Source organism: Scyliorhinus torazame, chromosome 2, assembly GCF_047496885.1.
Source record: "Scyliorhinus torazame isolate Kashiwa2021f chromosome 2, sScyTor2.1, whole genome shotgun sequence".
NCBI classification, from domain to species: domain Eukaryota; kingdom Metazoa; phylum Chordata; class Chondrichthyes; order Carcharhiniformes; family Scyliorhinidae; genus Scyliorhinus; species Scyliorhinus torazame.
The window spans coordinates 318,444,942-318,470,872 of NC_092708.1; the positions used below are offsets into that span (position 1 = coordinate 318,444,942).

The 25,931-nt window shown below is 44.2% G+C and overlaps 1 protein-coding gene across 1 annotated transcript in view; it reads right to left on the reverse strand.

Annotated features, from left to right (window-relative positions):
• Positions 1 to 4,791: 4,791 nt before the first annotated feature.
• Positions 4,792 to 25,931, reverse strand: part of naa30 (N-alpha-acetyltransferase 30, NatC catalytic subunit) — a 62,978-nt gene continuing 41,838 nt past the window's right edge. Inside the window, exons 3-4 of the mRNA XM_072489523.1 lie at positions 19,619 to 19,674; positions 4,792 to 5,372 (exon numbers count right to left, since the gene is read on the reverse strand). Coding sequence (XP_072345624.1) covers positions 5,235 to 5,372; positions 19,619 to 19,674 — 194 coding nt within the window. The 3' untranslated portion in view covers positions 4,792 to 5,234. The remainder of the gene's footprint in view (positions 5,373 to 19,618; positions 19,675 to 25,931) is intronic.

Sequence of the window (25,931 nt, forward strand, 5' to 3'; positions counted from 1 at the left end):
TTGCAGCCGGCGTTATTAACAGCCGGCTGCTGCGGCAGCTGGGCGCAGATTTGCGCGATCGGGAGCGCCGCGACGGACGGTTCCTCGACCCTCCCGACACCTGCCGGCGACCCACCCACGGGTTGCGCCCCCGAGTTTGACAATGCCTGCTCTCGGGGTCAGTATGATGACAACTGCTCTTTTTGATATGTATTAATGACATGGACTGGAGTACTCAGGAGATACTTTCAAAACTTGCACAAAACTTTAAAATGCAGCAAGCAGTGATGAGGATAGTAACAGACTTTATTCAGAAGGACATGGACAGACTGGGGCAATGTGCAGACACATGACTGACTAAATGTCATGCAGAGACATGTTTGGTAGGAATAACAATGAGAAGAGACAGTATAAACTACAAAAAGGAGACATGGCCTTCATAAGCAAGGAAATTATACTAAACCTTCATAAACCACTTTTAAGCCCCAGCTGGACTATTATATTCAATTCCAGGCATCTTACTTTAGGAAGAATGTCAAGGCCTTAGAGAAGGTTTAATGGTAGTTTGACAAGACGGTATCAGGGATGAAGGACTTCAATTATACGGAGAAACTAGATACACCGTTTTTCTTAGAGCAAAGAAATTTGAGGGGAGATTTGACGGAGAGGTGCTCAAAATTATGCAGGGCTTGATGAAGCAAGATAAACTGTTTCCTGTGGCAGTAGGGTCTAAAAGGTGAGGATACAGATTAAAACAGATGCTGGATATTGTAAATAAAAACAAACAAAATTCTAGAGACTCAGCAAGTCAGGTACGTTTCTGTAAAGAGAAACAAAGTTAACATTTCAGGTCAATGACCTTCCATCAGAAGGCTGTTCTGATGAATGGATACAGATTAAAGGAGATTGGCAAAAGAACCAGGAAATGTCATGTGGAACCAAAAATTACACAACGAATTGTTATGTGGAATGCACTGCCTGAAAGGGTGGCAGATGCAGATTCATTGGGAACTTTTAAAAGGGAATTGGATTGGAAAGAAATTCCAGGGTTATAGGGGAAAGAGGAGGAGTGTGGGGCAAACTGGATAGCTCTACCAGAAAGCTGGCACTATCACAATGGGCTTAATGGTCTCAAGCTGTGTTGTGCAATTCAATGATTCTAATTCAACTTGCATTTGCAGAGTGCCTTCAACATAATAAAATGACAAAGCTCTCCATAAAGGAATTATAAAACAGGATAGAATCAGATATGGCAATATTAGGAGAGTCAAAGAGCTTGGTGTCTTAAAAGGATGCAAGCAAGGTAGAGTGTAAAAGGTTTAGAGATGGAGTTCTAGAGCTTGGGGGTCTAGGCAGCTGAAGGCACAGCCGCCAATGGGGAAGTGATTAAAATCAGGGATGCTCAACAGGCCAGAATTAGGGGAGCCCCGATAGCTCGAGGGTTGGAGGCTGCAAAATTAGGGAGGGGCCAGGTATATTTGAAAACAAGGATGAGAATTAAAAAAATTGAGACATTGCTTAACCTGGAGCTAGTCGAGGTCAGTAAGTACAGGGATGATGGGCGAATGGGATTTTTTCCAATTTTGGACTAGGACAGATTTATGGAAGACCTCGAGTTAACAGAGGCCAAATTGGGGAAGACCAGCCAGGAGTCTGCCAGAATCTTGGTCTGGAAGTAACAAAGGCATGGATGTGTGTTCCAGCAAACGACTGGAGGAAGGTACAGAATTGGGTAATGTTATGGAGTTGGAAAGGGCGGCATAGTAGTTAGCACTGCTGCCTACAGCACTGAGGACCCGGGTTTGATCCTGGCCCTGGGTCACTGTCCGTGTGGAGTTTGCACATTCTCCCTGTGTCTACGAAGGTCTCACCCTCACAACCCAAAAATGTGCAGATTAGGTGGACTGGCCATGCTAAATTGCCCCTTAATTGGAAAAAAGAATTGGGTACTCTAAATTTTTAAAAAATGTTTTAAATGTTATGGAGATGGAAACTTGCGGTCTTAGTTACAGATAAGGCACAGATGTGTAGTTCAATGTTGCGTACAGTCTGGTTCAGCCCAAAACAGTTGCCAGGGCGAGTGAGGGTCATAAGTAGGGAGCAGAATTTGAAGATAAAGCCTTCAGTTTTCCCAATTTAATTGGAGAAATTGCTGATCAGGGTGTCACGCAAGTAGATATACATTTTAGAGACATAAGGAGTCACGGGAGGCAGTGGTGAGGTTCAGCTCGGTGTTAGTGCACATCTGGAAATGATAGCGAGTTCAGATGATGTTACTGAGGGGCAACATGTAGATAAGAAATAGAAACAGGCCAAAGACAGGTCTTTGGGGCACACCAGAAATAGCTGCATGGGATTCATCTTAAAATACCCCTTTACTAGGAGATAGTTGCACATTCTGCTTCTGAACAGCATCAATAAATCAAAAAGAGCTCTCCTTTGTGAAAATGAATACATTATTTTCTTTGGCTACGATTATAAACAGCTCCACGGTACATAAATTTCATAAGATTGAACATTATAACATCTAATACAATGTTAAAATGTGGGACTTATTTATTGCCATCAAAATCCAGCAAAAGATTTGCTATTGAAGAATGTACCTTAGTACACTTACATACTGCACAGTACAACATTAAAAAAATAGAGAGGTAAACTCTGATAAACAACAGACCTCCATTTCCCTGTTTTTGGAAACTTTACAATTTAAGTATGTTGTAATTGGGGATATTTAGAAATGCTGATTGAAGTAGTTCTGTGATGGCAGAGTGGTTTTATATGGCTTTCAATAAACCATAACCAGGTATATAAATGACAACCGCACCTCAGTTTTATAGTGAGGGGCTACTGCATTATGAATAGGCAAACATTTGTGCTAAATCAAAAGCTACCAGATGAATAAATTTGTGTGAAACACTATGAGCACATTTGGAAAATGTCACATTCCCAAAGGGTGAATTTATCACAATAAAACCTGAAATTGTATTTATAGAGCATCAATTTGCAAACTGAGATTCGCAGTCATTTTAACTTCTTTGAAATTCCTATGGAATACAACAGGAAATATCCTGAGACGGAGCATTTTAACCTGTGAAATAATAGTGATAATACTTGGGTATTGGTATGATACCTGCACAGTACGAATTGACAACATGCTATCAAAAATATTAAAATCTTTTTTTCCCCCACCACAGAATTTCAGACTCTTAAAACCACTTTTCACTTTATTTTACCGCATCTTACAAACTTACAAACATTGCAATTGCCGTTTAACCCTTTCCTGCAGCTTTTGTCCTCATTTGGAGAGAAGTAGGAGGGACAGCAGTGAAATTCGGCAACATTTATTGACTAAATAGAAGCCCAATCATTCAACGCAGAAATAATTATCGATCTTGAAAAGTTGCCCAATCTCATTTAGTCATCATAGAATTTAGAATTTACAGTGCAGAAGGAGGCCATTCGGCCCATCGAGTCTGCACCGGCTCTTGGAAAGAGCACCCTGCCCAAGGTTCACACCTCCACCCTATCCCCAACACCCAGTAACCCCACCCAACACTAAGGGCAGTTTTGGACACTATGGGCAATTTAGCATGGCCAATCCACCTAACCCGCACATCTCTGGACTGTGGGAGGAAACCGGAGCACCCGGAGAAAACCTACGCACACACGGGGAGAATGTGCAGACTCCGGACAGACAGTGACCCAAGCTGGGAATCGAACTTGGGACCCTGGAGCTGTGAAGCAATTGTGTTATCCACAATGCTACAGTGCTGCCCGAAAGGTAGTAAATTGCAATTGCAATTTACTACCTTTAACTCCAGTAAAACTGTATGGCCAAGTAATCATGCTGGTTTACATAAACCCAAGGACTTATTCCATGAAGTGTACTCTGTCCCAATCTCCATCTGACTTTTATACTTGTAAACTGATGAAAGTATCAAATCCATTGTTCAATGGCCATCTACCCTTTGAGAAAATAAGGCAGATTAAATTACTTTTGAACCATGAAAAGCAGTACAGTCCTTAGTCGCTCATGTATTCAAGGATGAAAGCATTCATGAGCTCCAAAAGAAAAGAAGAGTTTAGCTGCAGAAGGCATACAGACATTGAACTGAAATTGGGCAATATGCACTTGGAATTTATTAATCTCCTTTAGAAATGGCTAACGTATGCACCTGATGGGTGAGGACCTATAGCTAATCTCCTTGCATACTTGAATGGACAATAAAGTGTGTCTCACTCATTTTTAAAAATCAGCCTTTCACAGTTTCCATGAATTTGAATAGATTTTTGGTTAAAATCATATAAACATACAATCTACCATTTAAAAATGTTCTCTATTTGAACCAGAAAGGTGCATTATATCGGGTCAAAATATGGCTGTCTACAAGGGGACATTAGGAACAGCAGCTACTGGACGTTTCTCCAAAATAAAGTCCAATTTCTCGGAAAACAATTACCAGATATCCCCTAAAGCAATAATAGCTTTGCTTGAGAGAGAAAAAAAATCCTAATCAAAAAATGTGGAGTCACTCCCAATCAAAATCATAGTTTAAATAAAGGTAAAAAGCATTGTTGCAAGAATGTCTGGAGGGAAAAAAATGCATGCACTCAAATTAGGAATGAGACATTTATGCATATCTATACAGGCATTAACAGCGCAAAGTTATTTTGTTGTTATGCTCTCTCACACACAGACACACGCACTCACAAATTCCTAACATGTGTTTTCTTCATTCACTGAGGTACCAAGAATCATTAACTGGAAAATTTAATACGAAAAATAAAATCTGAATAACAGAATCAACACCCTTTGAGGAGTTCAGTATTTAATCTGGCAAATTGCTGTTTGAAATGTTGGTGCAGTCCATGAAGAAATCTCAACATACAAGCTTTCTGGAAGCCACAAAACATTTTCCCACCAATAGGTCATTTGAGACGTCGTCTACTGAAAATGACAGGCAACTTTGTTTCTTTCCTCACACTTCACTGAAATGATGCATCTCAGAACAACTGCTCCATCTTTCTGGTACCACAATTCATCCATGAATATTTTGACAATTTTTAAAGAAAAAAAATTCCTTTTTTATTTAGCACAACTGCGCCATGCCATAGTGCAACAAATGTATGTGACACTCAATGAGACACAGACAGAAAAGAGCTGCATGGAAATAGAGAGTCCTGTTGCAAAGCAATCTTCTAAAATTGCAGTGCATGCAAAAAGAACTCATCTTGAACTCGTTCTTTATAGTTCTCTAACGTAGCCACAGTTTAAGACGCAGTGCATCAACTCCATTTAAGTAATATCTGAACAGCCTTTTGTCTCTCACAAATCCAAGATTTTCATAGAGTTTCAGGGCAGATTTGTTTGTGATCTCAGTTTCCAGGACAACCTAGATTTAAAGAGAGAGAAATCAATTCGGATACCCAGTGTTCATTTCATCTATTTATCCTAAAATTACAAACATCACAATTCTGCAAGTTAGCATTTTGTTGAGTACTAGATATTGTATTTCATATAATTTATAAGATGTTGATTAAACAAAAAGCTTATCGTTACATAGTTTAGGTATTGTCAATTGTTCCGATTCTCTTGCATTGAAAGATTCATGAATTGAAAACAATGTTTTTTGTGACTCTCATCACGGAAACAAATAAATTGGTGTTGTTCTTTCATCTCTCGTACCCGTTTCACCATTACACTACATCATGGTTAATGGCACTCCTATCCAACAAAAATCTACCCATCTCAGTCTTGAAAGTTCCAAATGATGCAACTTTTTTTCAGCAGGATCAAGGGGAAGAGTTCCAGACTTTGACAAACCTTTGTGCAAAGAAACACTTCCCGATTTCACGGCAGAATGGTCTAATTTTAAGATGATGTCTTTTTGTCCTGGAATTACCCAGAGGAAATAGCTACTCTTTATCTATCATATTGATTCATTTTATCACTTTAAACACTTGAATTAGATCATTATACTCAAAGGAATACAAGTGGGTTTTATGGAGCCTTAAATCATAATTTAACCTCTTTAGCCTTCACATAATTCTGATGAATCTAAACTGTACCCTCCAAAGCAGATATATACTTCCAGCAGGGAGTTGCCCTTGCTATTTGATCGATATTTATCCCTCAAATCAATACAGATTTGCTCACTATCACATTGCTGTTTGAGAGTTTGCTACGTGTAAATTGGTGATATATTTCCTGCACCTGCATCAACATCTGCACATTAAAAGTACTTCATTGATTGTAAAGCATTTTGGGTTTTCCTGTGGTCATGAAAGGCACTATATAAATGCTAGTCTTTCTTTTTTTTATTATTTTACGGCGATGCGGTTCTCAAAGCTGAATTTTGCACTCGATAGGATCGGAACAAGATTATCCAACTGAAGCACAACTTTCTACCGTTTTGCATTCCGGTTCTCTTAATGTGAAGGCCAATGTTCCATTAGCTAATGTGACTGTTTTTTGTACTGGTCCACGATCTTTTAAGTAATCTGCACATGGACACCCAAATTTGCATTTCAATACTTCCTAGTTTCTCACCATTTAGAAAATAGTCTTCCCCACACGGATCTCAATTTGCTAACCTCAACGTAGGCCATCTGAGTTTAAAAAAAGGACGTGGCAGAGCAGACAGTTCTCAGCTATCCAAATGCAATGCTGCATCCAACGAAGTGAATTTTGCCTGAATGCTGATGGAGTTGGCTTCAAGAAGGTCACCAATGTTTAATTGATGGTCCTCCCATTGAATCTGACGCGGTGGGGACATTGCTAATGAAGTTTCTCTAGCACTCAATGGCTGACACATAGTCCAGGTCTTACTGCAGTACAGAATTGTGGTGATGGCAACTGCTCTAAACATTAGAATCATAGAATTTACAGAGCAGAAGGAGGCCACTCTGCCCATCAGGTCTGCACCGGCCCTTGGAAAGAGCACCCGACTTAAGCCCATAGCTCCACCCTATCCCCTTCACCCAGTAACCCCACCCCAACCTTTTTTTGGACACCTAGGGCAATTTAGTATGGCCAATCCACCTAACTTGCATATCTTTGGAATATGGGAGGAAACCGGGGCACGCGGAGAAAACCCACGCAGGCATGGGGAGAACGTGCAGACTCCCCACAGACAGTGACCCAAGCCGGGAATTGAACCTGGGACCCTGGCGCTGTAAAGAAACAGTGCTAACCACTGTGCTACAGTGCCGCTTTAAAAAAAAGTATTCAGGGGATAGGGCCTCACTGGCTGGGCCAGCATTTATTGCCCTTTCCCAATTGCACTCGAGGGGATCTGGAGTCACATGTAAGCCTACCAGTTAAGGATGGCAGATTTCCTTCCCTAAAGGACATTAGCGATGGATATGTACAACCATCGACAGTGGTTGCATAAGTCATCAATACACTTTTAATTCCAGATTTTATTGAACCTGGATCCCCAGAGCACTGGTCTGAGTTTCTAGATTACCGTCCATTACCATAGTGACAATGTCACCACCTCCCCTTTGTTGCTTAAGGCCGCCTTTGGTTTAAAAATTTCTCTGCTGTTGTTTGAAATAAAATGAAATGAAAATCGCTTATTGTCACAAGTAGGCTTCAAATGAAGTTACTGTGAAAAGCCCCTAGTCGCCACATTCCGGCGCCTGTTCGGGAGGCTGGTATGGGAATTGAACAGTGCTGCTGGCCTGCCTTGGTCTGCTTTCAAAGCCAGCGATTTAGCCCTGTGCTAGACCAGCTGTAGAAGGCTGAGCTGGCACAGCTGATCCGGTGCCAAGTCTCCTCATTACTGGTGCCCTTTGAGAGAGGTAGCTGCCAAGATATGGAAAGTGCTCAACATATTTCAGTCTTTCCTTCAACATATACGGGAGGTGGAATATTTGGCTGACCAAGGGTGGATGGATATAGGAGTTTTGTTTTTGCAACATTCAAGGACAGGTATGTAGAATTGAAGGGATCGAGAATGTCTTGTAAATCTGAGTGCAGAGTTGGCAACAGCACAGTAATCACCTGCAAACTAGATCATGGATGTCTATGGTGGTCAGTTTAGCTTTTGTTCAGAGGTGACTGAAGTTGAGTTTTCCACCGAGGCCAGAAATTTTCAAAGTCGGGTCATGGCCCTGCCTATGTCGGGAGGGCCGCGGAGCCATCCATTGCAGTGTTCCTGATCATGGGAATTAACGTGCAACGGCCACAGCAGCCGGCTTTTAAGAATGCCGGCTGCGAGCAGCATTAAAAATGTGGCCGTGACCAGCTTTAAAAATGCGGGCGCTCTGCGTATGCATGCCCGCTCATCAGTGCGCATGCCCTGAGCCCAGCGAGAAGCACAGTCTCCTCCTGACGGCAGCGCCATGGCTCAGGAGAAGATTTTTTCTTAAATTCAATCAGTCTTCCTGCCTGAGGCGAGACAGAGAACAGGTCAAGTGCCTCGAGCACTGATGTCACGTACTCTGGGCGCGGTGACAATTCCTCCATTTTGGCAGCAGCAAAAAAGCAACAGGACTGAAAAATTTAAAATGGATAGTTTTGTAATAAGAAAGAGAGGGCCAGAGACACAAGCAGGCCAGGATCTCAGAAATAAATCTGCTGGAGAGAGTGGCTCAGGGGAATCCACAGCAGGACAAAGCAGTGGTGATGTGAGCTGTTCAGGGGAGTCCACAACAGTGTTGGTGTGAGCTCCAGGACCTCTGATGAACAACACATGCAGAAATGTAACATTGAATGACAAAACATGTAAAATTGTGAGGACCAAGCAGGCTCACCTGTCGCATTAAAGATAAGTGAAAATGGTGGGTCGCAAATGTCGGCAGGTGTGGGTCCCGAAGGTCGGCCTGTTGGTACAAATGGGTCCCCGGAAAAAAAGTTTGAATAACACTGACCAAGGTGGTAGTTAATACTGATACCAGAGGGCAGTTGATCTTTGATGAGGTGAATAGTAAATTGCAAATAGTATGGGGGCTATCACACAGCCATGTTGAATTTTGAAGGCATCTGTTTCAGATCTCCCACCATAACAGTTGCAGTCATATCATCCTGAAGCAATTGGACGATTGTGAAGAAGTTTCTTGGACATGCAAATCTTTGGAGCACAATCCATAGAGCCTCACTGAGTCAACTGTTTTGATCAGGACGGTGAATGCAACAAAGCGTTCCTGGCATAGTCCCAAACATTTTTCTTGAATAATCTTCACTGGAAAGTCTAAAGGCCAATGAAGATGTCAAGGGAAAGTTTAATTCAGACCTTGATGAACCTCAATACCATCCCAAGGGAAGATATTCTGGGGGACTTTTATGCCACGGCTGTCGGTGACTCATATCAGGAACAGATCAATTGGGAAAAGAAGGGTGCTCAACGCCAATTCAAATGATGTCTCTGGAAGGATGTCCTCAGTCATAAGAAGTGGGCTATTCAGAAGAATCCATGTCAAGATTTCCCTGCTATGGACAAGAGGGAAATACCTCAATGGATTGACAGCATGATTTATCACCCTTTAAGGTAGCTATAATTGTTGCATTCCTTATGTCTGGTGGGTGTGGGGGGGGGGGGGCTTTTTCATCCCTGGATCCAGAGGATGAGATAATGGAGTCTTGATGTGAACAAATGCCAATGGAGTAGAGCGCAGATTACTTAATTTCGTCCCACTGTTCCAGAACTGAGTTGGACGTGTGAGATTTTTCCAGATTGGTTGAGAGTTCTCCTTCGAATTTCTCTCTTCAGTTGGGCTACTTTTAGACTCAGACATCAACCTTATTCCTCTTACACCTTTGGACCTTGCGATGTCTAGGTGCTAGGTAGAAGTTAGTCACCATTTGAACACATCTATGATCTGTTCAGCAGGCACCAGACACCTTGCATGGATTGAGTGATACGGACATCACTTAGACCCAAACAATGCAATAATCCACAGGGAGTTAATGCTTTGATCTCGGATGCCTTCACCTAGCTTTGTATTTGTTCTTCTGGTGAAAGTTTGTGTTCGCTATTATGAGGACGTGCAGAGCACATTCCATCAACAAGCAGATGCATTTTCATAAGCTTTCCGTACTCTGCTTTGCCCAATAGTTCCACTCCTGATTATCAGAGTCATGACCAACCCGGACATTGAAGTTGCCCAGAAAAATAATCTTTTCTTCTTTTGTGATTATAGTGAGGACATCATCAAGGTCAGGATGGAGCTTTCCTCATCATTACTGGACTCAAGGGTGTAAGCAAGGATGACGCCAACATATTGGTTAACAGACTTTCATTAATTCATTAATTTCATTAATCAGGAGTTCTGGCAATGCATCCTATTCTGGAAAGCAAAACCAACTCTGTGGGCACAAAGGTCACGGTCAACATTTCCAGTAGAAGGTGTATCTCCCTGCCAATATCAACTTAAAATGTTTTGACAGCTCATGTGATACGATTTAGTTCTTCGTTCCGCACAGTCACACTCTTGAGATTATCCACACGTTTTCTAACATTCCAAGTTGAAAAACATAAACATGGTAGCCTATTTTTAGGGCACCTTTACTAGCCCATTTTGAATATGGAATCAGCAGAGGGATCCTGAATGGACTGCTCAGTCGCAGACGCTGCTATCCCAAAGGTGTCCAACGACCTTTATGTATGTCATTTGTGAGGAGATTCTTGTCGAGGGCCTTCCAGGTTCACAGTCCTGTTCTTGTCCCCAATCCCCTAATTCTCCACCACCTAGTAAATTGGACTCAGGCCTGTATGTGACTTTACCACAGGGACATTGGGGGGGCCATCATTGTCCACGCAATCTCAATGGGTTGGTGAGATTTTGTGATTTGTCAAACCACAATGACCTACCTTGTCATTGTAGCCTTCTTCCACCTTTGCAACTGATAAAACACAGGGTCTTCCTTCCCTGTACTGCTATTGAGAACCTTTTGGACCGCACTTCGTCTGACAGCCCCCCCCACTCCCGCACCATCAGTGGCCCAGCCAAGTGCAAGAAGTTCCCTAGTAGCATTGCTCCTGAGTTCATTGGGGCGCACAGGCATCTCCACCAAGTCAAGGTGACGATCCATGGAAGGCCATGCCAAAACATTACCCCAAGACCCATCAGCTTTAATTTTGTGTGATAACCTCATGCTGAATGCTTTTTGAAAATTCAAATACTAGTAATTAAGTTCACTTGTTCATCCCATCCACCTACCAGTTACATTCTGGAGAAACTTGAACCTATTTTTCAAACATGATTTCCCTTTCACATATCAGTGCTGACTTTGCTCAATGTTATGATTTAAGTGCCCTATAATCACATCCACAGCAATAGATCTTTGCACTTTCTTGACTACTGATGTCAGACTACGTGACCTCCAGTTCCCCATTTTCTCTCTCTTTTCTTGAATAGCTACGTTTGCTGTCTTCTAGTCCAATGAGTTCCTTCTTGAATCTAGGAAATTCGGGAAGATCAAAACCTATGTATACACTATCTCTTACAACCGCCTCTTAAAACCCAAAAACATTAGCCATCAGGTCCAGGGAATTTATCAGCTTTTAGACCCATTAATTTCTCCACTACTATTTCTTTACCATTACTAATTTCTCCAAGTCCCTCATTCTCACTACAGCCTTAATTCTTTACTATTTTCCAATTTTGTGTGCCTTCTACATGCATCTCCACCATGTTATGGTGATGATCCATGGGAGGTCATGCTAAAATGTGCAGATTAGGTGGATTGGCCATGATAAAATTACCCTGTATTGTCCAAAGATGGATATGTTAGGTGGGATTATGGGGATTGGACAGGAATGCGCTTTCAGAGGATTGATGCAGACTCAATGGGCTGAATCCTTCTGCACTGTAGGGATTCTATAATATATTACCCTCGACCCATCAGCTCCAATTTTGTGTGATAATCTTGTGTGACATATTGCAAATGCTTTGTGAAAATTCAAATACAGGTACTTTAAATCCACTTCGCCCCATCCTCGTGCCAGTTATATTCTGAAAAAAACTTGTCAAACAGGATTTCCCTTTCAAAATATTTGTTTACTGCACCTGCCTTATTCACTTTTCTCTGCCTCTGAAGGATCCACACTGTATTTGCTAATCTCTTTCTTTTCACTTACCTACAGAAACTTTTACAATCTGTTTTTGTCTCATCAGTTTATTCTCATGTTCTATTTTCTTTCTTTACATTCGTAACCTTGATGTAATATTGGTATTGGATGCTGAAGTGAGCGTATTGGATGCTGAAGTGAGCTTCTGACCACTGATCCGTGTTATCACAAATATTATTTCCTCCTCCGTAACATTGTGCCTTCAGCTACCTTGGCCCAAAGGTCTGGAATTCTGTGCCTACATTTCTCCAACTCATTTCCTTCCTTCCTTCCTTTAAGACTCCTCTTAAAATCTACCTGGTCACCGGTTGTAATATCGCGTGGTTCATTTTACTTTGTAATGTTATGGTGTCTTGGCACGTTTAATTAAGTTATAAAAGCATTATACAAATATAAGCTGTCAATTCCTTCGTCATCCTTTGCCAAATTCTAAAATTTCCCCAATCTTCAGCCATATTATGTTTGGCTATGATAAAAGCTCCTCCATTTAATCTAATACAATGTACAACTTCACTTGTCAGCCACAGCAGGACTACTTTCCGGATGGGTTTTTATTTCTCAAAGGAATGTATATTCATTGCAAATTGTGATGTATGAAACATTTTTAAACGTTTATCATTGCTTATCTTCCAGTATATCTTTTCATGTAGTTTCTCAATCTACCTTAGCCAACCAACCCCACATAATAATAATCTTTATTATAGTGTCACAAGTAGGCTTACATTAACACTGCAATGAAGTTACTGTGAAAAGCCCCTAGTCACCACACTCCGGCACCTGCTCGGGTACACAGAGGGAGAATTCAGAATGTCCAATTCACCTAACAAGCACGTCTTTCGGGACTTGGTTTGCTTTGTTCAGTTTCAACGCCCTAGTTTCAGACTTTTTTTAAATTTAAAAAAAATATTTTATTGAAAATTTTTGGTCAACCATCACAGTACATTGTGTATCCCTTACACAATAATATAACAGTATAAATAACAATGACCTGTTTTATAAACAAAGAATAAATAATATATAACAAAAACGAAAACTAAAACTAAATGGCAACTGCCTTGTCTCAGATAAACACTCTCCAAAAATATGATTTAACAGTCCAATATACAATTATTTATAGCAACGACCTATACATATTATACATATATATTAACAACCCTGAGAGTCCTTCTGGTTCCTCCGCCCCCCCCCCCCCCCCCCCACCCACCCCCCACCCCTGGGCTGCTGCTGCTGCCTTCTTCTTTTCCATTCCCTCTATCTTTCTGTGAGGTATTCGACGAACGGTTGCCACCGCCTGGTGAACCCTTGAGCCGATCCCCTTAGGACGAACTTAATCCGTTCCAGCTTTATAAACCCTGCCATGTAATTTATCCAGGTCTCCACCCCCGGGGGCTTGGCTTCCTTCCACATCAACAGTATCCTGCGCCGGGCTACTAGGGACGCAAAGGCCAAAACATCGGCCTCTCTCGCCTCCTGCACTCCTGGCTCTTGTGCAACCCCAAATATAGCCAACCCCCAGCTTGGTTCGACCTGGACCCCCACTACTTTCGAAAGCACCTTTGTCACCCCCACCCAGAACCCCTGTAGTGCCGGACATGACCAGAACATGTGGGTGTGATTCACTGGGCTTCTCGAGCATCTCGCACACCTATCCTCTACCCCAAAAAATTTACTGAGCCATGCTCCAGTCATATGCGCCCTGTGTAACACCTTAAATTGAATCAGGCTTAGCCTGGCACACGAGGACGATGAGTTTACCCTACTTAGGGCATCCGCCCACAGCCCCTCCTCAATCTCCTCCCCCAGCTCTTCTTCCCATTTCCCTTTCAGCTCATCTACCATAATCTCCCCCTCGTCCCTCATTTCCCTATATATATCTGACACCTTACCGTCCCCCACCCATGTCTTTGAGATCACTCTGTCCTGCACCTCATGCGTCGGGTGCTGCGGGAATTCCCTCACCTGTTGCCTCGCAAAAGCCCTCAGTTGCATATACCGGAATGCATTCCCTTGGGGCAACCCATAGTTCTCGGTCAGCGCTCCCAGACTTGCGAACTCCCCATCCACAAACAGATCTTTCAGTTGCGTTACTCCTGCTCTTTGCCATATTCCAAATCCCCCATCCACTCTCCCCGGGGCAAACCTATGGTTATTTCTTATCGGGGACCCCACCAAGGCTCCCGTCTTTCCCCTATGCCGTCTCCACTGTCCCCAAATTTTCAAAGTCGCCACCACCACCGGGCTTGTGGTGTATTTCTTCGGTGAGAACGGCAATGGGGCCGTCACCATAACTTGTAGGCTAGTCCCCCTACAGGACGCCCTCTCCAATCTCTTCCACGTCGCTCCCTCCTCTTCTCCCATCCACTTACTCACCATTGAGATATTGGCGGCCCAGTAGTACTCACTTTTCCCCATGTTCAGTTTATATCCTGAGAATTCTCCAAACTCCCGAAGTGTCCGCATTATCTCTGGCATCCCCTCCGCCGGGTCCGCTACATATAACAACAAATCATCCGCATACAGAGATACCCGGTGTTCTTCTCCTCCTCGAAGTACTCCCCTCCACTTCTTGGAACCCCTCAATGCTATTGCCAGGGGCTCAATCGCCAGTGCAAACAATAATGGGGACAGAGGGCATCCCTGCCTTGTCCCTCTATGGAGCCGAAAGTATGCAGATCCCCGTCCATTCGTGACCACACTCGCCACTGGGGCCCTATACAACAGCTGCACCCATCCAACATACTCATCTCCAAAACCAAATCTCCTCAGCACCTCCCACAGATAATCCCACTCCACTCTATCAAATGCTTTCTCGGCATCCATCGCCACCACTATCTCCGCTTCCCCCTCTGGTGGGGGCATCATCATTACCCTTAGCAGCCTCCGTATATTCGTATTCAGCTGTCTCCCCTTCACAAACCCAGTTTGGTCCTCATGGACCACCCTCGGGACACAATCCTCTATCCTCATTGCCATTACCTTGGCCAGAATCTTAGCGTCTACATTTAGGAGGGAAATAGGTCTATAGGACCCGCATTGCAGCGGGTCCTTTTCCTTCTTTAGGAGAAGCGATATCGTTGCCTCAGACATCGTCGGGGGCAGCTGTCCCCTTTCCTTTGCCTCATTAAAGGTCCTCATCAGTAGCGGGGCGAGCAAGTCCACATATTTCCTGTAAAATTCAACTGGGAATCCATCCGGTCCCGGAGCCTTCCCCGCCTGCATGCTCCTAATTCCTTTCACTACTTCCTCTATTTCAATCTGTGCTCCCAGTCCCACCCTTTCCTGCTCCTCCACCTTGGGAAATTCCAGCCGGTCCAGAAAGCCCATCATTCTCTCCCTCCCATCCGGGGGTTGAGCTTCGTATAATTTTTTATAAAATGCCTTGAACACTCCATTCACTCTCTCCGCTCCATCTCTCCTTCCTCATCCCTAACTCCCCCTATTTCTCTCGCTGCTCCCCTTTTCCTCAATTGGTGGGCCAGCAACCTGCTCGCCTTCTCCCCATATTCGTACTGTACACCCTGTGCCTTCCTCCACTGTGCCTCTGCAGTACCCGTTGTCAGCAAGTCAAATTCTACGTGTAGCCTTTGCCTTTCCCTGTACAGTCCCTCCTCCGGTGCCTCCGCATATTGCCTATCCACCCTCAGAAGTTCTTGCAGCAACCGCTCCCGTTCCCTACTCTCCTGCTTTCCTTTATGTGCCCTTATTGATATCAGCTCCCCTCTAACCACTGCCTTCAGCGCCTCCCAGACCACTCCCACCTGGACCTCCCCATTATCATTGAGTTCTAAGTACTTTTCAAAGCACCCCCTCACCCTTAGACACACCCCCTCATCTGCCATTAGTCCCATGTCCATTCTCCAGGGTGGGCGCCCTTCTGTTTCCTCCCCTATCTCCAAGTCCACCCAATGTGGAGCGTGCTCCGAAATGGCTATAGCCGTATACTCCGTTCCCCTCACCTTCGGGATCAACGCCCTTCCCAAAACAAAAAAGTCTATTCGCGAATAGACTTTGTGGACATAGGAGAAAAACGAAAACTCCTTACTCCTAGGTCTGCTAAATCTCCACAGGTCTACTCCTCCCATCTGCTCCATAAAGTCTTTAAGCACCTTGGCTGCTGCCGGCCTCCTTCCAGTCCTGGACCTCGACCTGTCCAGCCCTGGTTCCAACACCGTATTGAAATCTCCCCCCATTACCAACTTTCCCACCTCTAGGTCCGGGATGCGTCCTAGCATACGCCTCATAAAATTGGCATCATCCCAGTTCGGGGCATATACGTTTACCAAAACCACCGTCTCCCCCTGTAGTTTGCCACTCACCATCACGTATCTGCCCCCGCTATCCGCCACTATAGTCTTTGCCTCAAACATTACCCGCTTCCCCACTAATATAGCCACCCCCCTGTTTTTCGCATCTAGCCCCGAATGGAACACCTGCCCCACCCAACCTTTGCGCAGTCTCACCTGGTCTATCAGTTTCAAGTGCGTTTCCTGTAACATAACCACGTCTGCCTTAAGTTTCTTAAGGTGTGCGAGTACCCATGCCCTCTTTATCGGCCCGTTCAGCCCTCTCACATTCCAAGTGATCAGCCGGGTTGCGGGGCTTTTTACCCCCCCCCCCCCTTGTCGATTAGCCATCCCCTTTTTCCAGCTTCTCACCCGGTTCCCACGCAGCCGTGTCCCCCCCCCAGGCGGTGCCCCCCCACCCGTCCCACTCCATGCCAGCTCCCCCCTCTCCCCAGCAGCAGCAGCCCAATAACTAGATCCCCCACTAGCGTAGTTACAACCCCCATGTTGCTCCCAGAAGTCAGCAAACTCTGGCCGACCTCGGCTTCCCCCCGTGACCTCGCCGACCTCGGCTTCCCCCCGTGACCTCGGCTCGCACCGTGCGACGCCCCCTCCTTCCTGCTTCCCTATTCCCGCCATGATTATCATAGCGCGGGAACCGAGCCCGCGCTTCCCCCTTGGCCCCGCCCCCAATGGCCAACGCCCCATCTCCTCCACCTCCTTTCCTCCCCCCACCACCTCCTGTGGAAGAGAGAAAAGTTACCACATCGCAGGATTAATAACATAAAACTCCTCTTTCCCCCCTTTTTACCCCCCTCTTCGCCCCCCATACTCGCCCCACCACTTTGTTTCAAACGTTCTTTTTTTAATAACCCGCTCATTCCAATTTTTCTTCCACGATAAAAGTCCACGCCTCATCTGCCGTCTCAAAGTAGTGGTGCCTCCCTTGATATGTGACCCACAGTCTTGCCGGTTTTATCTTCTTTTTGTGAAGCACCGCCTTGGCCCGATTAAAGCTCGCCCTCCTTCTCGCCACCTCCGCACTCCAGTCTTGGTATACGCGGATCACCGCGTTCTCCCACTTACTGCTCCGAGTTTTCTTTGCCCATCTAAGGACCATCTCTCTATCCTTAAAACGGAGGAATCTCACCACTATGGCTCCAGGAATTTCTCCTGCTCTCGGTCTCGTGCCATCACTCGATATGCTCCCTCCACCTCCAGCGGACCCGCCGGGGCCTCCGCTCCCATTAACGAGTGCAGCATCGTGCTCACATATGCCCCGACGTCCGCTCCCTCCGCACCTTCAGGAAGACCAAGAATCCTTAGGTTGTTCCTCCTCGCGTTGTTCTCCAGCGCCTCCAGCCTTTCCACACATCCTTTATGGTGTGCCTCGTGCATCTCCGTCTTCACCACCAGGCCCTGTATGTCGTCCTCATTCTCGGCAGCCTTTGCCTTCACGACCCGAAGCTCCCGCTCCTGGGTCTTTTGCTCCTCCTTTAGCCCTTCGATCGCCTGTAATATCGGGGCCAACAGCTCCTTCTTCATTTCCTTTTTGAGTTCTTCCACGCAGCGTTTCAAAAACTCGTGTTGTTCAGGGCCCCATATTAAACTGCCACCTTCCGACGCCATCTTGGTTTTTGCTTGCCTTCCTTGCTGCTGCTCTAAAGGATCCACCGCAATCCGGCCACCTTCCTCTCCTTTTTTCATCCGTATCCAGGGGGGATTCCCTTCTGGTTCACCGCACAGTACTTTTAGCCGTTAAAATTGCCGTTGGGGCTCTTATTAAGAGCCCAAAAGTCCGTTCCACCGGGAGCTGCCGAAACGTGCGACTCAGCTGGTCATCGCCGCACCCGGAAGTCCCCTAGTTTCAGACTTAACTAAACCACTCTCAAGCTCAATAGGAATTCTACCATATTATAATCACTCCTCCCAGAGACTCCTTTACTAAAAGATTAATAATTAACCCTGCTTCTCGTACTGTCCAATGCCAGATCGAAAATAGCCTGTTTCGTAATTGGCTTTTTGACATGCTGATGCAGAGAATTATCTTGAATGCATTCCATGAATTCATCCTCAACACAATTACTGCAAATTTGGTCTGTCCGGTCTGTAAGATTAAATTCCTCCTCGATAACTGTATTAGCCTTGGTATATGCACCTCTAATTTCCTGATTTACAGGTTGGCACTCCAACTGCTGTTAGACGTCCTATAAACTACCTCCATCAGTACTTTGTCCTTTACTGCTTAGCTCTACCGAAAATGATTCTACATCTTCATTTTCAAAGCTAAGATTCTCTGTATTATTTTTACCCCATCCTTTATTATGGAGGGTTACTATCCACCATCCACGCCATCTTTTTTCCATTTTGCCTACTGCTTTTAAAAGTCAAGTATGCTGGAACACTTGGTTCCCAAGCTTTGTCAAGCCCACATCTGCTAATGGCCATTAGATTAAACTGTACAAATTAATTCAGCTATTTTGTTCCAAATGTTTTGCACAGATATAGTGCCTTCGCTTTCACATTTTTCCCTGATGTCACCCTAGTCACTAATGCCTTTACCTTTGTTAAGCTCTCTGTCCCTTTCTAATCCACTGTGGTTATTTTGTTTTGTTGCAGCTTGATATTCCTCTCATTACTTCCAAATTTACCCTTTCCTGAATCCTCCTAGCTCCACCCCTTTAAAGGTTGGTGTTGCTGCTTGTAAGGAGGCAGCAATAGGTGACTTGATGGGTCCTTCAGAGGATTTTCGATGTAAATACATATGCATACAAATATTACCATTTTACTCAGTGAGAACACACCTTAGAATGTTTGGACTACAAAAATTCAGTGCCCTCTTAACTCCAATGGAAGATGCTAGCCACTCATTTGATACTTGATTTGAATGTTTTACTGTAATTTAACCTGACTCCCTATAATTACTGAACTTTACTAGGTCTTGGTTAGGCAAAACAACCCAGAGTAGGGAACCACTTCAACTTCAGGAAAAACTAGGTGAATCCTATGTATGCAAATCTATGTCCTGCTGAATGCCAGGATGGGAGGTTGGTGGGAAACAGGATGGGGGAGAATGGAGGAAGATAGCCTCACTTCTGATCACAGATTATCAATGTCAATAGTTAATCGCAAGATCAGCTAAAAGAGGGAGTCAGGAACAGTGGATATCTATTGAGGAGAGGAATATAAAAGCAATGCAAGGCTAACAACATGAAAATACAGTCCATGTGAAATAAAGAAATAGAAATACAGCCTTGCGGAAGACGCAGCATTTTGTACCTCATCACAGTCGCCTTCTACCATGGCATAAATTGCTTTCTTCACCAGATTTGTGCCTGGAAAACAAAATTGGAACATAAAGTAGGCAGTTATTTCATCAGTACACCTGAAAAGTAACTCTGATCTCCAAAACGCAATATCAACTGAACGAATAAATGATGCGGTCAGGAAGCTTAGTCATCCAAATAATTTTACACTGTTTGATGGCTGTCATGCAGCTATAGAGAAACAAGGCAATCAACTGGGAATTATTTGATTTTTAAATGTGTAGACACACTATCAGAAAAGACATATGGAGGTGGAGTAATGACTGCCCTTGACATCAAGGTACCATTTGACCGTGAGTGGCATCGAGGAGCCCTTGCAAGGCTGAAGTTAATGGGAATCAGGGAGAAAACTTTCCACTGATTAGAATCATACCTAGCCCAAAAGAAGGTTGTTGTGGTCACTGGAAGTCAATCACTCAGTCTCAGGACATCGCTTCAGAAATTTCTCTGGGTAGTGTCCTAGGTCAACCATCTTTAGCTACTATCTTCCCTCCATAAGTTCAAAAGTGGGGATGTTAGCTGACAATTGCACAATCTTCAATACCATTCACAACTCCTCAGATACTGAAGCAATCCGTGTCCATATGCAGCAAAACCTAGACAGCATTCAGGCTTGGGCTGATAAGTAACATTTGCAGTATGCAAGTGCCAGACAATGACCATCTCTAGCGTGAAAGAATCTCACCACTCCACCTTGAAATTCAATGGTATTACCATCACCAAATCCCCCACTACCAGCACCCTGGGGTTACCAGACTAAAAACTGCAACAGACCAACCACATAAATATTTTGGCTACAAGAACTGGTCTGAGGCTAGAAATCCTGCGGTAAACAATTTAACTCCTAACTAAAAGATCACAAGACAAATCAGGAAAGTGATAGAATACTGTCACTTTCCCTCGACGGGAACAGCTTCAACAACACAAAAGTAGTTCAACACCATCTATGACAAGGCAACCCGTTTCACTAGTGGCCCATCCGCCACCTTAAATGTTCACTCCCTCCACCACTGATGCACAGTGGCTGCAGTGTGTACCATATAGAATATGCAGTCCAGGAACACACCAAGTCCCCTTCAAATCGCCTTCTAAACCCATGACCTCTACCACCTTGGAAAAGGGCAACATGTGCATGGGAACGCCACCACCTGTAAGTTCTTCTCTATGCCACAAATCACGCTGACTGGGAACTATATCACCATTCCTTCAGTCACTGGGTTGAAATCTTGCAACTCTCTCCCGAATAGCACTGTGGGTGTACCTACACCACATGGGCTGTACTGGTTCAAGGTGGCAGCTAACCAACGCCCGTTTAAGGGTAAATAACAGGCAAACAAATGGTGGCCGAGCCAGAGACACCTAGATGCCATGAAAGAATAAAGGAAGAGGCCTAGAGGTATTCCAAAAAATAGAAAGTGGAGAAGCAGCCTTGGGCATTTGTCTGACGTGCAAACTCTTTGGAGATCACTCCTATTTGTAGCTCAGCAGTATATTGCTCCTTTTTACTCTTACAACCAGATTTAACGAACAAGGTCTACACCAACTCTGGTATAAAAATATTTGATCAGGGCAGCACGTGGCACAGTGGTTAGCGCCACTGACCCGGGTTCGAATCCCGGCCCTGGATCACAGTCCGTGTGGAGTTTGCACATTCTCACCGTGTCTACGTGGGTTTCACACCCACAATCCAAAATACGTGCAGGCTAGGTGGACTGGCCATGCTAAATTGCCCCTTAATTGAAAAAAATAAATAATTGGGTACTTTAAAATTTATTTTTTTTAAATTAAAAAAAATATTGATCTGCCTTCAGTGTATAGAGTACAGGAAAAAGAAATCAGAATGTCACTAAGACGGGTGGAAATTCAATACTAACCCGGTTCAGCCTTAAATCACCCTTTAATAGAATTAATCTCAAACTGTAACCAACCTTCTATCAAATGTTTCAAATCAGTTAAACCAGGGGAACTCTGGAACCTATGATGAGTAAATAAGAATCCTTATACTTCAATCAAAGAGCTTCAGCAGCAATTCTGGGTCTGTACAACCCAACCAAGACAGATAGGCACTAGATATAGAGTGTAACACTTTCCAACTGCATTGGCCCAAGCTCAGAAGCTAGATGATCAAATCAGTTCACTGCACAAAAGCAAAACACTGATGCTGAAAATCTGAAATAACAGAAAATGCTTGAAATGCTCAGCAAATCAGGCATATTCGGTTGAGTGAAAGGGAGTTTACATTTCAAGGTTGATGACATCTTCTGATACATAGACACATAGAAGATAGGAGCAGGAGCCTGCTCTGCCATTCATCACAATCATGGCTGATCATCCAACTCAATCGCCTAATCCTGCTATCTCCCCATAGCCTTTGATCCCATTCTCCCCAAGTGCTATATCCAGCCGTCTCTTTAATATATTAAAATTTTTAGCATCAACTACTTCCTGTGGTAATGAATTCCACAGGCTCACCACTCTTTGTGTGAAGATGTGTCTCCTTAGCTCTGTCTGAAATGGTTTACCCTGAATCCTCAGGCTGTGACCCCTGGTTCTGGACACACCTATCATTGGTAACATCTGCCCTGCATCTACCCTGTCTAGTCCTGTTTGAATTTTATAAGTCTCTATGAGATCCCTCCTCAAACTTCGGAACTCCAGTGAGAACAATCCCAACCTAGTCAATCTCTCCTCATATGACAGTCCTGCCATCCCTGGAATCAGTCTGGTAAATCTTCGCTGCACTCCCTTGAGAGCAAGAACATCCTTCCTCAGAGAAGGAGACCAAAACTGCATGCAATACTCCAAGTATGGCCTCACCAAGGCACTGTACAATTGCAGCAATACATCCCTGCTTCTATACTCAAAACCTCTTGTAATGAAGGCCAACATACCATTAGCCTTCTTTACCGCCTGCTGCACCTGCATGCTTACCTTCAGCGAATGGTGCACAAGGATACCCAGGTCCCGCTGCACACTCTCCTCTCCCAATTTACAACAGTTCAGGATGTAATCTGCCTTCCTGTTTTTGCTTCCAAAATGAATAACTTTATACAAGGTCATCAACCTGAAACATTAACTCAGTATCTCTCTGCACAGATTGGATTTGTTTATTGTCAGGTGTACCGAAGTACAGTGAAAAGTATTGTTCTGCGTACATTCCAGACAGATCATTCCATACATGAAAAAGAAACATAGGGCATACATAAATACACAATGCAAATACATAGACACAGGCATCAGGTGAAGCATACAGGAGTGTAGTACTATTCAGAAGAGAAGGTGTGTGATGAGATCAGTTCAGTCCATAAGGGGATCATTTAAGAGTCTGGTAACAGCAGGGAAGCTGTTCTTGAATCTGTTACTGCGTGGTCTCAGACATTTTTATCTCCTGCCCGATGGAAGAAGCTGGAAGAGTGAAGAAACTGGGTGGAAGGGGTCTTTGATTATGCTGCCCGCTTTCCCAAAGCAGCGTAAGATGTAGACAGAGTCACTGGATGGAAGATGGGTTTGCGTGATGCACTGGGCTGTGTTCACGACCCTCTGAAGTTTCTTACGGTCTTGGGCCGAGCAGTTGCCATACCAGGCTGTGATGTAGCCAGATAATTTGCTTCCTATGGTGCATTTGTAATAGTTGGTAAGAGTCAATGTGGACATGCCACTTTTCCTTAGTTTCCTGAGAAAGTATAGGCACTGTTGTGCTTTTTTTGGTCGTAGCATAGACTTGGGTGGACCAGGACAGATTGTTGGTGATGTGCACACCGAGGAATTTGAAGCTGTCAACCATTTCCACCTCGGCACCATTGTTGCAGACAGGTGTGTCTGACACTTTGCTTCCTGAAGTCAATGACCAGCTCTTTAGGTTTGCTGACATGGAGGGAGAAATTATTGTCGTTACACCACTCCACAAGGTTCTCTATCTCCCTCCTGTATTCGGACTCATCGTTGTTCGAGATCCAACCCACTACGTCGTGTAATCAGCAAACTTGTGGATGGAATTGGAGCCACATTTTGCCACACAGTCGTATGTGAACAGGGAGTATAGTCAGGGGCTAAGTACGCAGCATTGGGGGGCCCTGGTATTGAGGACTATCATGGAGATGGTGTTGTTGCTTATCCTTACTGATTGTAGTCTATGGGTCAGGAAGTCGAGGATCCAGTTGCAGAGGGAGGAGTCAAGTCCTGGGTTTTGGAGCTTTGATATGAGTTTGGCTGGGATTATGGTGTTGAAGGCGGAGCTGTAGTCAATAAATAAGAGTCTGACGTAGAAGTCCTTGTTGTTGAGATGCTCCAAGGATGGGTATAGTGCCAGGGAGATGCCATCAGCTGTGGACTGGTTGGGTGCTATGTGAATTACAGTGGATCAAGGCATTCTGGGGACATGGAATTGGAGTTGTCTCATGATCAACCTTTCGAAGCACTTCATAATGATCGCTGTCAAGGCAACCGGACGGTAATCGTTGAGGCACGTTGCTTGGTTCTTCTTTGCACAGGTGTGATGGTCTTCTTGAAGCAGATGGGAACCTGGAAGCGGAGTAGGAGAGGTTGAAGATTCAGCGAACACATCTACCAGCTGGTTTGTGCAGGATCGGAGTGCACGACCAGGGACCCCATCACGACTTGTCGCTTTCTGAGGGTTCACTTTCAAGACGACTGATCGGACTTCGGAAACTATGACGGTGGGTATGGGTGTGTCCGAGGCTACTGGGACAGTTGACAACGGTTTTATGGTTTTCTGCTTGAACGAGCATAGAATACATTGAGTTCATTGGGGAGGGGTGTACTACTGCAGGAGATTCAACTCGGCTTCGCTTTGTAGCCCGTTATGTTGTTGAAGCCTTCACACAACCAATGGGAGTCCGTAACATTAGTCCATGCCTCCAGCTTAGTCTGATATTGTCTCTTGGATGACTTTGCGGCGGTTGTACCTGGATTTCTTGTATAGTTAGGGTCGCCCGTCTTGAACACCTCAGACTTGGCCTTCAGTAGGGAATCAATCTCCTGATTAAACCATGGTTTCCGTTTGAGGAATGTATGGGCTACCTTCTTTTGCACGCAGTCTTCTACACACTTGCTAATAAAGTCTGTGACGGTGGTGGAAGCAGTCGCGTAGTAGCTCTTCTGTTGCCTTGGACCAGCACTGCACGACCTTCCTAACCGGATGCTGTCTGATCTGCTCAGCTTCCATCATATTGACATACAGGAGGAAAATGGACCAGATATTTTAAAATATTTGCAACGCCTTGGTAGCATATGGCCTTTACTGCTGGTTAATCACAGAAGGCCCAGTTTCGGAATGAATATACAGTCAATGCACAAATTTGAGACTTCAAAAGCCATACTTATCAATTGATACTGTTCAAGCTTTCATTTTGCAGGCGCTTACAGTGGTAGCAAATTCACAAAGCACTTACTTTCCTTGATTATTTTCCTGCTCTACATTTATCACTTAGTGGGATAGATTTTTATATGCCCAATTTACATACATAAAAACTGGCAAAGCTAACTGGAAAAGTGGATGTGCATCCATTGCACTGAAATGCCAGCCATGCAGTATATTTATTTAATGAATGGGGAAAAAACAGGGAGAGGTTGTGCCCACCAAAGTAAATGTTAATTTTGAAGTGTCGCCTTGGGTCAGTTGGAAACATGCTTGCCTGAATCAGAGATATATGGTTGAAGCCCCACAAAGAACTTGAAGCACACAATTTCAGCTGACACTTTAGCGCAGTACTATGGGAGGACCTGCATGGTAAGAGGTGTTTTGTTTCAGAGGAGACACGGAACTGTGATCCAATCTACCTGCTGAGGTAGATGCCAAACAAATTCTCGTCATTATTTGAAGAATATCACTGCAAATATTGCTCCCTCAACCAACACAACCATTCATTCTTCAACTGTAAAGCCTGCTTTGCCGATTAGCATGTTTAACAGCAATACTTCCAAAGGTAACCTGTCAGATGTAAAGCACTTTGAGACTTCCTCAAGACAAAAAAATGGCAGGTATATAAAACTTAATTCTTCAATTTGAGTGATGATCATTCCATGTCACGTCATCAAGTTTTTCAATGAAAGATTTCAACTCTTAATTATATTTATGCGATCTGAATGGCCAGGGCCTCTGGTAGTAATAAGAATTCAGAAGTTGAATTCAAGGACATAGTAATGTTAGGATAGTTTTCTCTCAGCTGTTTCTGCAATCATTCACTTTTACGTTATTTATTTTCTGACTGACACTCAGGTTTACATAAGCTTTGTGTGCTGTGCTT